This window comes from Hordeum vulgare, chromosome 2H (genome assembly GCF_904849725.1).
Source record: "Hordeum vulgare subsp. vulgare chromosome 2H, MorexV3_pseudomolecules_assembly, whole genome shotgun sequence".
Lineage (NCBI taxonomy): Eukaryota > Viridiplantae > Streptophyta > Magnoliopsida > Poales > Poaceae > Hordeum > Hordeum vulgare.
Window position 1 is genome coordinate 156,843,826 of NC_058519.1, and position 14,204 is coordinate 156,858,029.

Genomic DNA, 14,204 nt, shown 5'->3' on the forward strand with positions numbered 1-14,204 from the left:
AGTAGATCCAGTGTATAATCTGGACGAAAGAAGGGAAATACTACCACGACAAACGAGAGAAAATCGTAAACAGCCGCAACGAAAAACCAGTAGCGACACAGTAGAAGATCGCAGAGCCCGGGACCGCCAACACGGGATCGCAGAACCCTGCTGCTCCGCTTCTGTCGCGTGCCACACGACCATTGCCTACAGCTCATCCATGTCGGCATTTTTTGGAATTTCGGCATCAGCATGTTACCGCAAACAGTTTTTGCTTCTCCATTGGTTCATTATTAGTGCGAGAGAAGCAGAGGCGATTTGCTCTCCGAGTTCAGCGTCCATGATTACCGCCGATATAATCAACATATTCGATCCAGGACATCATTGTGTTGCACTGTTGCTGTAATTGATTGATCATCATGCATTGAGTCGACGGAAGCTGCTAATCGAAAGAGAAAAATGGATATACACACACGGCACAGCACGGCACAGCACACCACAGGCGAAGTCCATGGACGCATGCAGGGATGCATGTGCAACGCTTTAATCTTTATACACCATAATGGAACCCTCAAGGTCGAGGCCAGCAAAACGTAGCTCGTTTAGAGCATGTGGGTTTTAGATAGATAGATACATCATGATGCAAATACGAGGCACATGGGTTTCAGTTAACCTGGGAAGCACAGCCCAGCCCTTCTTCCACTCCATCTATCAAACTGTAGTATCGTGTCATGCACATATGTCTACGAGCTACCACTAGAATTGCCAGAGGCACTCTCCTGTTGGAAGCTAGGATCAGCCAGGGGCACTCTCTGGATCCTTACCGGCTGATCGGCGCCGTCCACGGAGGGCTTGATGTACAGGTTGAACACCACGTTGGTGAAGATGGTGATGATGAAGATTGCTAGAGTGGAGAACGTCACGTAGGCCGGGGTCATTTCTGGGAGCTCATCACTCGGGCGCCCCCGCTGTATTATCATATCACGGTCCAAGAAAGGATCTGTGCTAACAAAATTGAACATGCTAGTAAATACACAAGTACCCGTACAGAGAAGTTAGCAGAGATGTGATAACGCAGGCAAAGCAATGGCATGGACTATGATGGGAAGTATCAAAGTAGTACTATTCCAACCAAGACCCTCAATAGGCCGCGCGTCCAAAAAAAATTATCTAAGACCAATTCCAACGAAATGATTCAAATGGACGCGCTTTTGTTCGGGTTTTTTTTTGGTTTGAATCGGCCACCCATTCCACGTCTACCCTGTTTTTTTGGTCGGTCGTGCATCCAACAAGGACGACCCATTTAATGTTCGCATATTGAGATTAAAAAGGCTCCCAGCAATAGATCATGCCAACGTCCAAGAGTTCATGCCAGCATCATGCAAGCGGCCGACATACATTACCAGCCTACAGATTACCACCAAGCAATTCATGATGACACACTTGCCAGCGTCCGTTACACATGCCAGCACACCAAAATGGGTGGATATTCGACCACGCCATGTCGACCCGTGGTCATGCCAACACACTTGCCCGCATACAAAAAGAGGAATGTGATCTTCGTCGCAGATCACAGCTGGTCGAACTTGAGCATTTCGGCCTACATCTTCTCGAACCATAGCCTCTTCCTCGGTGACATGGTGTTCAGATCAACCTTTATTGGAGTCTTCCTGCTGCGCGGCGACAACGGCGTTGACAAGCCAGTGCTAGCTAGGGTTTAACCCCTAGGTACAACAAGGTCTCCCTCGTGCCGCCTTCACCCGGGTATTGGTGTCTTCCTGCTGCGTGGCGGCGACGATGGCGGCGGCGGCAGCTCCCTCGCCCCTTGCATCCTGCGCGTGCATCCGACCCTTTCTCTTGGCCGACTCCACTGCCTGCTCCTCGGGGTCAACTCCTTCTTCTTCTTCTTCTTGGGCGGCGCAGCGGTCTTGCGGGGGCGCGAGGCTTGCCTCTGCCTGCGGGGGCGGCGCCGGATGAGGCAAGGGAGGCGAGGCCTCCGGCGACCTCGAGGTCGTCGTCCATGGCGGTGGGAGAGGGCGCGAGAGGGTTCAGGGAAAGTGAAGGGAAAAATTGGCCGCTTTGCCACCGACTGGCGGGCCAGGGAGGGGAGTAGGCGCGCCTCGCACGCGTCTGCTTCATGTCCGCGCCGACGCAAATCAGGCTCAAAATTGGCCCCTGAATGGGTCGGCAGTCGGACAAAATGTCGATGCTCGTCCGTTTGGGTCGGCGCGTTGGGCCAACTTTTTGTACGCGCGGACCCAAACGGATGACGACGGACGGAATGGATCGCCCCGTTGGAGTTGCTCTAATGTGCGCCGGGCAAAGGAAGCAATTCAACAGTCGCATAATAATGTCGCACGCGGTAAACACGCCACCGTGCTGGGAGAATTGCATTGCGCGCGGCTTATTTGATGTGTATGCTCCAACGCAATGGACAAAGCAAACACGCACGCGAACCACAAACCACCCATGCTGGCTTTGGAGTTTTCGCCCGTTCCTCCCATCGGCGCTTCCCTTGCCTCTCCCCAGCGCGCCGTCGCCCCCCTGCTGCTCCCGGTGGCCCCCGTTGCTTCCTTTACCTACTCTCCTCACTGCCCCCCTCGAGTGCCGTGTTCCTTCGACGAACAGCGCCCGGTGGCCGTTTGCAGCTCGGCGCCCACAAGGTGTTTGACAAAATACCTGCAAGCTAGGTATGTATTGCTTAACTTTATATTGGTAGATGAATTTGGTGCATGTTGTTTGTGGTTTAAAAATAGTTTTGAATCAAGTTTGTAGATGGATTCGTCCTATGATTCTTTTGATGAAGAATTTGATCTTCAAGAGGAGGAGGATATCTTAATGATCCTAGCTATCCACGTCAATAAAAAGCCGAAGCACGATGGTTTGGTTTTCGGTCGTCAGAAATTGTGGAGAGAAATGATTGATGCCCACAACACATTAATGAGGAACTACAATGTGGAGAATCCCGCATACCCCGCATCATACTTTTGGCGCCGTTTTAGGATGAGCATCGAGTTGTTCAAACACAATGCAGAGAAACTGGTGAGGCGTGATCGATTTTTCCAGCAAAGGAGGAATGTCGCCGAATAACTCGGGCCTACCACGTTCCAAAAGGTGATCGTCGCATTGCGTATGTTGGCATCCAGTATTCCGGCGGATCTAGTTGATACCACTTGATCATGGGTGAGAGTCAAGCCATCATGTATGTCAAGCGCTTCACAATTAAAATTGTGCAAGTGTTTGACCCGGAATATTTGAGAGCTTCCAATGCTGAAGACACCACAAGGCTTCTGGTGTTCAACAAAACTCGCGCGTTCCCATGTATGCTTGCCTCAATAGATTGCATGCATTAGAGTTGAAAAAACTATCCTGCTGGATGGCATGGGCAATTCCACGTCGAGAAAAAATGGTTCCTCTTTAATCCTTGAAGCACTGTCCGATCATGAGACTTGGATTTGGCATGTTTTTTGGGAATGCACGGATGTTGCAATGACATCAATGTTATTCAACGGTCACCACTCATGGCTAAGATTGCAAATGGTGAAACTTCACCGGTGGAGTTTGTAGCAAATGATCATAAGTACAACTATGGCTACTATCTTGCGGATGGCTTCTATCCAAGATGAAAAACAGTTATGAATTTGTTGAAGGCACCGCAAGGTAAGAAATTTTTTGATTTTCACAATGCTCAAGCGGCGGCTAAAAAATATATGGAGAAAGCTTTTGGTATTCTGCAAGCCCAGCTTGCTATTGTGAGAGGATCGACTAGATTTTAGGATCAAAAGATCGTTTGATACATCATGAATGCGTGTGTGATCATGCATAACATGATCATTAAGAATGAGCGTGAACAAGATTTGAACTATTCTCAATATGAGTTGATGGAAAGACTCGTGCGAATGCAGAGAAGTGTTGCGAGTGTGACCCGCTTTATTTCCTCGTATCATGTCATTCGATCTATCGAAACACATGATGATCCCGGTGTGTTGGAGACCCTGTAAGCACACAGTAGTACTACTAAAAAGTAGGAAGCGACTTGAGGATTAGGTGTGCTGTCGTGGCTCAGCAACTGGCGAATTATACGGATGACTGTGGCTTGGTGTATCTAGAAGCATTGCTCTACGCTGTAAAGTAGGTGCTACTGTGCTAGTGCACTGACTTGAGCTTTGAAGGACATGGTACTGCATGCTACGAAAGAACAAACGAGGAAATGAACAGTTCGTGTGCATCCTGCAACGAAACAATACTTCTCCTGTTCGTAGGTAGGAGTGCTTGAGAAAATGACTAGCGCACCGAAGCAGGAGTATTCATTCGTCAAAGTGGTTCCGTCGGGTAGCTTTTTCGTAGTCCACTGAAACACTGGCCCATTTCCTCTCCGTAGATTTTCAGCAGGACCTCCGGTTTTCAATTCAGAGAACACGGGAGCATGGACACAGAGGCAGGCAACTTGCACTTGGGAGGAGGAGAACGGGGTGGGAGAAGGCAATGATTACCCGGGGGAGGAGGGGGCGCCGGCGGCCTCATCTTGGGCTCCTTCAGCCCCTCCAGCTGGGCGTCGAGCTCCGCCAGCCGCCGCAGCGCCTCTTCCGCGGGGCTAGCCTCGCCGCCCTCCTTCTCCGACGACGACGACGAGGAGTTGCCCCCGTTGCAGAGCAGGCGCGTCCTTCTCTCCGTCACCGGCCTACGGATCGCGGCGAGGAAGCTCCTTCCGGCCACGGCGCTCGCGGCGAACGGGAGGAGGCGGAGCTGCATCCTCTTTGCCGCGCGCGCGCTCGGGAAGCATCGTCTGCACCTGCGGTGGTGGAGCATTCGCGGTATGGATAACGATTCGTGAACGGGCCTAAGCCCATAACGCGGAAGGCCCATATAGGTTGTTGAGCCGGCTTCATCACTACAGGCCTAACGGTACGACGACGACGACGACGAAGAACGCGGCCAACCCAAATCTTCTACACTTTGCTTGGAGGGCCCGTAAGATCGGATCCCCCTCCACCAGATTCGCGTACTGAGCGAGCGCTCGCGGAACCCGGAAGTGAGCGAGGCGACCAACGGCGAACACCGCCGATACCCGCCGTCGCGGCGACTACGAGCGATGGCGTCACCGGGGTCGGGATCGGGAGGCGAGCCCGGGAGGCCGTGGACGGCGACTAGCACCTGGGCCCCAGCGGGAGGCGCGGCGGTCGAGGACGCCGTGTCCTTCGAGACGACCGCAGACGACGCCGAGACTTCCCCCTCGCCCGTCGTCCTCGCCCGACCGCCGTCCGACGGCAGCGAGGATCCAACTCCCTGCGAAGTTACGAGTGAGTCATCCTTTTTTTTTTTTCCTCTCTTGGATTTTCTGGGAAAATTCTAGATTACTGGTCCTAGAAACTTTTTTGGGAATTCTAGACTACTGGACAGGAGCTTGCGCGGTTTGATCGGGAATTGCTTTGTTGCGATGGTTCCTGTCGCTGATTGGATGCAGATGCACGCGCTGTCGGGAATTGCTCTGTTGCGGTAGTAAGTGTATGGGTGGATAAACCCTAGTGGCCTAGGCCTAGTATTAAGCCAAGCCCCAAGCTGGCCATCGCTGTTTTGGGTTCCAGTGCAGAGTCCGTCGAAATTGGACTATCATATCATTGTCGATGCCCCAGTTCTTGTTCACAAGCTCATACTAGAATTCACAAACTGTATGATAAGTTTCTATATCTTATATTCACTGTTATAAAGATCTCAGTTGGTGGTGGTGCATTCACCCTCTCATATTACTTCTTAAGATGCCAAGAAATTAATTTCCGCAATTATGCTACTTTCTATTTAGCAGAAAGATGTATCACGATCCTTTAGTTATAATTGATTCGATTGATGTATATTTTGAGATAATTATAACTTCTATGGCAATGTAAGTGCATTTGATCTCCATAGCAAGAGTATTTAGCTTTAAATATCTTAAATATATAATACTCCGGTGTTTCGTATTCTGCACATGATCACAGTAATTGGTATTTCGTGTACCACTTTGGAATATATCTGCATCTTCTTACAGCTTTAGTTACACATCTTCGAGTAGCCTGAAATCAAAGTAAGTTGTTCCGTATGAATAGTTCACCCAACATCAATCATGTTGAAATTCCCATGATCTATTTCCTTCCTTTAATTGGGATAAATTGCAGACGGCTAACTTATGTTAGAATACAAACAATGGAAGAAATACTTTTATTTCTCGTTGTATTTGTATATCCATCCTTTTAGCATTGCAAATGTGGAGTCAGGCTCTGTCTCATTCTGTGTAGACCACAGTGCCTTTCATGGCACAGTTTCCTGGCAGTCTCCATCTTGTTCTAGAAATACCATGCGATATTTTACTGTTAAATATCAAACCATTTTCCATTTCATTATCAGTGTATCTTATCCATTTCTTTTCTTCAGTTAGTTTCACAGGAAAGTACGAGATTCATAGAGTGTACGTGCGAAGCACAGCTCGAACTTATGAAATATACTATTCAACTGACCTGAAGGATACAAGTAAAGATTATCTATGCACTGTACGCTGTGGAATTGCTGCTCAAGAACCACAGCCTCCTGGTGAAGAATGTGTATCTCAGGCGAGTAGCAATGCTGCAATCGGTGAAAAGCATGAACAAGAGGCCAAAAGTGTTACAAGTAGCAGTGATGAAGATAGCTGGGTTGAAGTCAAAATTCCCGAGTCTCCTCTTGGAAATTACAAGCCAGAATCTCAAGAAGAAAGGAATGCAATAGGAACCTGCCAGAAAAGTACTCTGGTACTTCCCTTTTTTTTTTTCAACAGTCACTGTCTAGTACTCGCTATTAAAGAATTTTTCTTAGCTTCTTATGTTTACTATAATTTTGTTTTATTTTGTGCATTCCAGGCTCACTACGAAGCAACTGCTGAAATAACTGATGCAAACCCATGTGTATCTCTTACTGTCCGTCTTCTTTCACTTCAGTCAAAGACATCAGTGCATATTGAAGAGATCTACATATTTGCTGATCTTGTTGAGTCCAGCAGTGATGATTCAGTAGCAGGTCCTGGAAACATGGGAGGTAGTTCTTTGTTAGCTATGCTTGTTCCTGGCCTTATGCAAATTTCCAAATCTAGGGACTACAAAATAGATGAGAAATATTTTGCTGATGGCTTGAAAGCCCAACTTCCTGAATGTTGCACGTTGAAAGATAGCATCCCATGCGGAAACATAGCGAAAGAAGCAGGGCTGTATGATACAAATGATTTCAAATTTAGGCCAGCTGGAGTGCAGAGCAGACAACCACCTGCGCAGAGTGGCACGATATTTGATGATGGCAGCAACCAACATGAGTTACCGTTAAATGATCCCAAGCCTCTTCCGTTGCCTGTAAAAACAACAGAAAATGTACAAGTGACATTGGCAAAGGATAAGACAGTATCAAATCTGTATCCAGAGGCTAGTCCAATTGTGAATGAAAATGTTACTCCGCACAATCGTATTGAGAGAATGCTGGATACTCTGATCTCTAAGGTGGAGAAGGTGGAGTTATGTTGCTCTAGGTTTGAGGACAAAATGATGAGTCCCCTCGGTAGCATTGAGGCAAGGCTTCAGCGACTGGAGCAGCAGTTTGATTCATTCTCTGTGGAGATTCAGTCTCTACGAAGTTCTTCTGGAAGAATGTCAGCATCAAATATTTTTTCTGATACAATTAACTCGCAGCAAAAGGAAAATAATGGTGGGTATTCTGGAACTTCTGCCTCTGTGATGTACAGGCAGCCGGGTTTGGTTATGAGGGCACCAGAATTTTCTTCAGAAGATTACTCTAATTGTGATGTGGCTGATGAGAATACAGTTAATTTGCATGGACCTAATGTTGTGCCAAGGGTAATTAAGGCTCCTGATTTCATCTCTGAACCTGGGTTTACATGTGAGAAGCTTCATAGTGGGCCTTTACCTTTTGAGGGAGGACGCAAGACTTCCCCAGGTCTAGTTATCAAGGTTCCTGAATTTCTAAATGATGAAGAGGATGAAGTGGAGGAAGATAAACAAGCAGAAGCTGACGATGTTGATGTTGATGATGACATTACAAATTCTAATGATACTCTGAGCAAAAGCTTCAAAGGCAAAACTCCTGTATCCGTCGATGGTGCATTAGCGTCTGCCTTGGAGGCGTTTCTCACTTCCACCAAAGGAACATCACCTTCAAAGTCTGTTGCTTGCACTTCCAGTAATGTAAGTTGTGGGAATACTGCTGATTCCTCTAGTTCCTTACCTTCTCATGGACATCTTCATGACATATCCACTAAAGATGACTTTCATGGAATCTTTGGTGACACAAAGAAGATTAGTACCTCCATATCTTTTCAGGAGGTTGATGTGGCTCCACTTTTTTCTATATCTAAGGCAAACTTGGGTAGCAGTGTTGAGGTAAATGGACAGAATATTGATATGATTCCGGACAAGAAGGCATTTGCTAGCACTGTACTGTTGGGCGTTCCTTCACAGTCTCATACAGGATCTATAGATGATTGCACTCAGGTAAATGGACAGAACAATGATCCTAGTTCAGACATGAATCCACTTGTCACAAGCACTGAACCTGTGGATGATTCTTCTCAGCTTGCTTCACACTCCGGGTCTGTTGATGGCGGAACTCAGGCAAAACCTCCTACCATATTTGAATCTGTTGGTGAGACAGCTCAAGTGAATGAGAGCAGACCTTCCTTACCATTGGCAGAGTTTCTGGCGGCACGGAATGTTTTTTGGAATGGTACTTCTAAGGTGTGCTGTGGTAACGATGACGCTGCAATTCCGTCCTTCCAGAGAACATTGACAGGAGCACATAAGAACTTGGAAGATGGTGACAGCAAAACAAGCCAGAAGAACCCAATCTTCCAACTTTCGCTACTCAAGAAAGCTTTAGAGGTTGATGAGGGACACGGAAAATTTTGTGTTGACCTATCCATGGAGACAACCTTTGAACCATCAAGCCATGCAGCTCCTGCAAATGGTGCTAACAGGCACAGTACCAATGCAACGGAAACCTTGTCAGATGAGGATGGAGTTCTGGAGAATACAAAGAGCAGCATTAGGCTTTCTGGTGGGATGGACTCTGTATTCTGTAGCAGCTTGCACTCAGGTCCCAGCGAAAGCTTCAGAAAACCAGAGGTAGAACCCTCCTTGTCAGATTTGAGTAGTATGGAACCATCTGATGGAGATTCTTCCAGAGAAGCCACCAGTTCAGGGAATGCCACGACTGGAAATCATGTGGAAGATATTTTTGCGGGCAATGGAGCTGGTTCTGATGCAAGCCCAACTGTGGGGTCACAGGAGAATGACATATTGGGCATGGCTTTCATAGCAAAGAGAACAAGTACAAGCAGCCCTTCTCTCGAAGTCTTGCTTGCCGAATCATCTGATTCTGAATCACAAATTTCTGCTGTGGAGGACTCTGACAATGATGTTACTGGCCTTGGTTCGGATCATTTGTTCACTACATTCCCATCCTCAGATGATGATGCCTTTGCCATGGATGGGCCTTTACTTGACGTGGTTGATGCGCCGGCACCATCAGAGGTCAATGCGTCTGCCTCCAACAAACCCTTGCTTGATGTGGTTGATCTGACAAACCCTTAGCCTTTCGCTGATGTGGTTGATCTGCCCGAGCCTTCAAGCTTGTATGCTTCTGCGGCGGACGGGCTCGGGCTTTTTGCCAGTATAGATGATCTACCAAAAACTTCAGAGACATTTGTTGAAGGGAGCAATGGTGAACATCCTGATAGCCTTATCTAGGTTAAATGCATACTGGCTCTACTTATCAGAGATGAGACTCGTATCCTCAGCTGCACTTTTTAGTTATTAACTGGTGTGGCATGTACAAAATTGATGACAGAGTTTTCTTCCACGGCCACGCAGTTTTTTTTTTTGTATATATTTGTCCCCGAACAGTATAAATGTAGCTTTGGCTCACTTTGCCTTTCTGCCGTGTGTAGCATATTTAGCGTGACCGAAATAACAACGTTTAGTCTTACAAAAATTGACGTTTAAACCAGTTGAGTATTCAAAACTGCAAAGAGTAAACTTCATGATATGAGCACTCTGAAGATGTTCTTCAGACATGAAAATCACATCATCTGCCTATTTGTCAGATGGCTGGTCTATCTTCCGACCAAATCCTCAAATATGCGTGAAGAAGATTTGTTATTTCATGGTAGTTCTCTTTTATATTTTGTGATAGTGCTTATATTTTCCATTTCACTAGTTGCGTACTGTTTATCTGATAGTTTATCCCCGCAGGAGATTTTCTGATAGTCGCAAAGATGTTACGGTTGAGAAGTCACAAAATAGCCCTTTTATCTCCTTTGGGTCAAAATAACGAGTAAGCGTATTTCCACTCGGAAGAAAATCAACACGAAGCCCCAGTTCACTATTGGGCTGGACCATTTCTCGCGTTTCCGGCGCTTGCAGGGTCCACCGCGTCATGATCAATGTAACCACCAATTATTTGGAACACGCCATGCGACGTGAGCAAACAGGAGAACAGGCTCACATTGTCTACACATGTGAGCTTGCTGGTTGCCCCCACCGTGTTTTTTTTCTCTCTCTCTCTCTCTTTGTTTTTTTGAGAAGTTTTTCTCTCTATAGTCTACTCCTCCTAGAGAGAGAGGAAGATGCATGCATGCACATGGGCTACTCCTGATCATGGGCCGTCCGCCCCACTACAAAGGCAGCGACATTTAATTACAAGACGGAGGCCCACTTCCTGGCCATGCCTACCAATAGAGTGTCCAGGTGCAAGGGATCCGTGGGATTCGTATCCTCCCTCTTTGAACAAGCGCACGGAATTATTCAGGTATTGTCTGAGCCAGCATTGGCGCTTGGCCGTTTTGTTGTCCACGTTGGTTGTATGCAATGCAACAACAACAAAGATGCATACCTGTGCTGCATTCACATGCATAGGCACGCTGTTCCTATCAACGTAAATCTTGATAATTCTTTGATTCGCAGAGATTTTGGTAATTGAAATTTCCGTGGAATCAGTATAAAATAAGTACACCTTCTGTAAATAAATACAAAAACGTTTATATTATATTATTTTAATGATTTAAATGCTTTTGTATTTTTTTATGAAGGAAGTATATGTGAAAGTGGCGACTACCATTAACCATCCCCCACCCTTAAGGCTAGTCATAGTGGAAAGTATCATATAGCAGTATCATGCATATGATACTATTGTATGATACTATCTTTATAATGCATGGTATCATAAACTAGTATCATAGATGACCTCATTTATTGACATGCATGACACATAGTAGCATAACATTTAACATGTTATGGTATCTATCTATGTTACTCTAACCCACTTTTTTTTTTTAATAATTTGCCACATCAGTATGTTTGCTAGTTTCAAGTATATGTTACCACCTAAGTTACTTCTATTATGGCCAGCCTAAAAAGTCATTGTAAATATGGATTCCTTTGTTATAACAGATACTCCCTTCGTCCGGCAATAGAAGGGCGTTGTAGTATAAAATAGTTCTTACAATATGGGATGTAGGGAGTACTTCTGAATGCAGTACACAAGAATGGTCCATTCCACTCCCACGTCAATATGAAGAGCACAAGTCACTCTCAGTTGAGGATACGTAACTGCTATGTTAGTCGAGCTTGAGTTAAGGCTGTGCTAATTTGGAACAACATCAAACTACACGGACCTACGCATAAAAATAGCTTCCAATCTACAATTGAGGCCCTGTTTGGATTATCGTTTTCATTCCAAATACATGTGTAAAAAAATACATGTCTCTGTCCGTCGTTTTCATTTTCGTCTGGAAACAGCTCTTGATGTAAGTTACATGTGTAAATAAAATACACTCGTATTGATTTACACCGCATCCAGCACGGCCTGAGTGAGCAGGACTAGCCTCATCTCAGTCAGGACTGTAATCCCCGTATCGCCGGAGAACTGAGCAATCTCATCAATCAAAACTGTTCATAGTGAAGCCGGTAGGTGGCTTGCGTGTCATCATCAAGGCAGAAAGCTCATAGAGTTTTTAGTAGTACTTCAGTTCCAAATTACTGATTGTTTGACTACCTTGAGTAGATCTTCAGAAGTCAAAACAAAAGCAACTCTTCGTCAGTACACTGGGCCTCCAAGGTTTTTCATGTCAAAGTGTTGTTAGTTGAGCATTGAAGAAACCATAAAAGAAGCAGGATAATGCGTTTGGGGACAGAGAAAGAACTGGAATAAATGACACGGATGAATAATAATACAGTAGAAATCAAGAAACTGGTGATTCAGAAGGCTTGCAGACGTGCACAGAAACAGTAATTTACTGCATATCTTGTTCATATTGACACACACACACACACACACACAATACCGTCGATTGGAAGGAGAAACAGAAACAAAATACAGGCAGCTCTCGCACTTGGACTCGGCAGGCAGAGCACACCCTTGCATTCTTATGCTATGTACTCCATGTCAAACACGAGAAATGAAGAAGAAAGAAAGAGGGAAGGGAACGATGACACACCATACATGTGGATACAACACTAAAACGAGAGTTCCACACAGCAGAGCAGCGAGCACAGGAGGAGTCCTGCGGAGCGAAGCGGTGAAGGATCCGGCGACGGCGAGTAAGAGGCGAAATAATGGCGGCAGGGCATGGCAGCTCAGAAGAAGGAGCGCTTGGTGGGCGCCCTCCCGACGGCCCTCATGAAGTTGGCGAGCTCCAGCACGCGCGCCACCTTGGTGCCCCTCTTGGCCTCCGCCGACGCGCGCTTGTCCTCCGCCTTCCGCCGGGCCCTGGCCACCTCGTTCTGCGCCTTCTCCATCGCCTTGGCCCGCTTCTCCTCCAGCTTCCTCTGCACGCAGGCATCACACGGTCGTCAGAGCTCATTCATTTCAGAGCATGGCGATGGTGTGGTGTGGATTGATCGTTGATGGAGAAGATTATCGGAGATGTGCGTACCTCGTACTTGTTGAGCCATGCGCTGGCCTTCTCCACCTGGTCGCCCTCCCACCCGTTGATGACCACCTCCTCGCGCTTGAAGCGGTTGTTGACCTTGGCGACCTCGGCGATCTGCCACGCGGCGATCTTGGTCTCCACCTCGTCCTTCTTCACCTGCCCCACTGACACCTCGTCGCCCTGTCCCTGGCCGGCACTCGGCACCACCACCTCGCCGCCGGTCACCGGGCGCGGCGTCATCCCCCGGCGCGGCGACGGGATGGGGTTGCTGTCCGGCACGATGGCGAGCGGGTTCGTCTCCTCCAGCTCCTCCTCGCCGATCCTCCCCAGTGCGTCCTCGTTCGCCACGCTCTCCCCGTGGCCTGCTGCCGCGGAGGACGAGGCGTTAGCGCTGGCTGCTGCGGCGACCATGGCCGAGAACTCCCTGCTCATAGTAGGGAAGAGCTCGCTGGGGGCGGTGTCGCTCCCGACGGAGCGGATCGACGTGTGTCTGCTCCCCCCTGCTCCCGCCGCTGACCCCCACGAGTCCCTGCTGCCCGGCCGGCTCCGGCGGTACAGGCTCAGCGCGCGCGGCGGGCTCAGCGCGTGGATGTCCCTGAACTCTGGCTCCTCCTCCTCTCCCTCCTCGATCGGCCGACGCTGGTGCTGCTGCTCGACGCCGCGGATGATGCTGCTGCTGCTGCTGCCACTAACCGCCGTTTGTCCACTCAACATGTGGCACCTCACCTCCGGCCTACCTGATCGTACCAACCTCCGCCGCTAATGCGCTAAGCCACTACTGGCGCACAAGAAACCATCTGCGATTAATTTGAGTTGAGTTGGAGCTCAGCTGAAGCTGGAGGCGCGATGGAGCTGAGCGGTGCCGGTGCGGTCTGTGGTGCCGGTGCGGTGGTGAGTAGGATGGTGGCGCAAGGAGCCTTCTTAAATAGAGGCCAGGTTGTGGCAGTGGAGGCGCCCACCAATGGAGGGCGAGGATTAGAGAGTGAGAGGAAAGAAATGGGGATATTTTCCTATTTCTGTTTCTATATATTTCCTGCTCCTTTTGGTGCTGCTTCGTCGCGCTTTCTTATTCCGGAGATTATGTTTGTTTTCTGGGAGCGCATGCAAGGGTCGCGTGGGCAAAGTGCGCTGACTCACACCTATCATATTTCGGTTCCACCATGCATCATGGTCTTCGCCTCCCTTAATAACAACACATATGCTTTTTTTTTTCTACCAGATGATTTTTATTGTTGCTACCTCTTTGCACTCTCGAGCAGGAGAGAGCCACACACCCCGAACCCCT

The 14,204-nt window shown here is 47.9% G+C and overlaps 3 protein-coding genes across 3 annotated transcripts; 1 reads left to right on the forward strand and 2 right to left on the reverse strand.

The window, feature by feature from the left end:
- Positions 1 to 507: 507 nt before the first annotated feature.
- Positions 508 to 4,791, reverse strand: LOC123425646. Its single transcript, XM_045109344.1, has 2 exons — positions 4,473 to 4,791; positions 508 to 979 (listed from the first exon to the last, which is right to left on the reverse strand). Exons 1-2 carry the CDS (start codon positions 4,786 to 4,788, stop codon positions 723 to 725), a joined length of 573 nt encoding a protein of 190 aa, XP_044965279.1. The 5' UTR covers positions 4,789 to 4,791; the 3' UTR covers positions 508 to 722.
- Positions 4,792 to 4,893: 102 nt separating this feature from the next.
- On the forward strand, positions 4,894 to 9,581 carry LOC123425645. Its single transcript, XM_045109343.1, has 3 exons — positions 4,894 to 5,279; positions 6,388 to 6,740; positions 6,849 to 9,581. Exons 1-3 carry the CDS (start codon positions 5,072 to 5,074, stop codon positions 9,579 to 9,581), a joined length of 3,294 nt encoding a protein of 1,097 aa, XP_044965278.1. The 5' UTR covers positions 4,894 to 5,071.
- Positions 9,582 to 12,263: 2,682 nt separating this feature from the next.
- On the reverse strand, positions 12,264 to 13,824 carry LOC123425647 (remorin 4.1-like). The gene is made up of 2 exons (XM_045109345.1): positions 12,923 to 13,824; positions 12,264 to 12,815 (listed from the first exon to the last, which is right to left on the reverse strand). The coding sequence occupies exons 1-2, from the start codon at positions 13,631 to 13,633 to the stop codon at positions 12,624 to 12,626; spliced, it is 903 nt and encodes a 300-aa protein (XP_044965280.1). The 5' UTR covers positions 13,634 to 13,824; the 3' UTR covers positions 12,264 to 12,623.
- Positions 13,825 to 14,204: the final 380 nt, after the last annotated feature.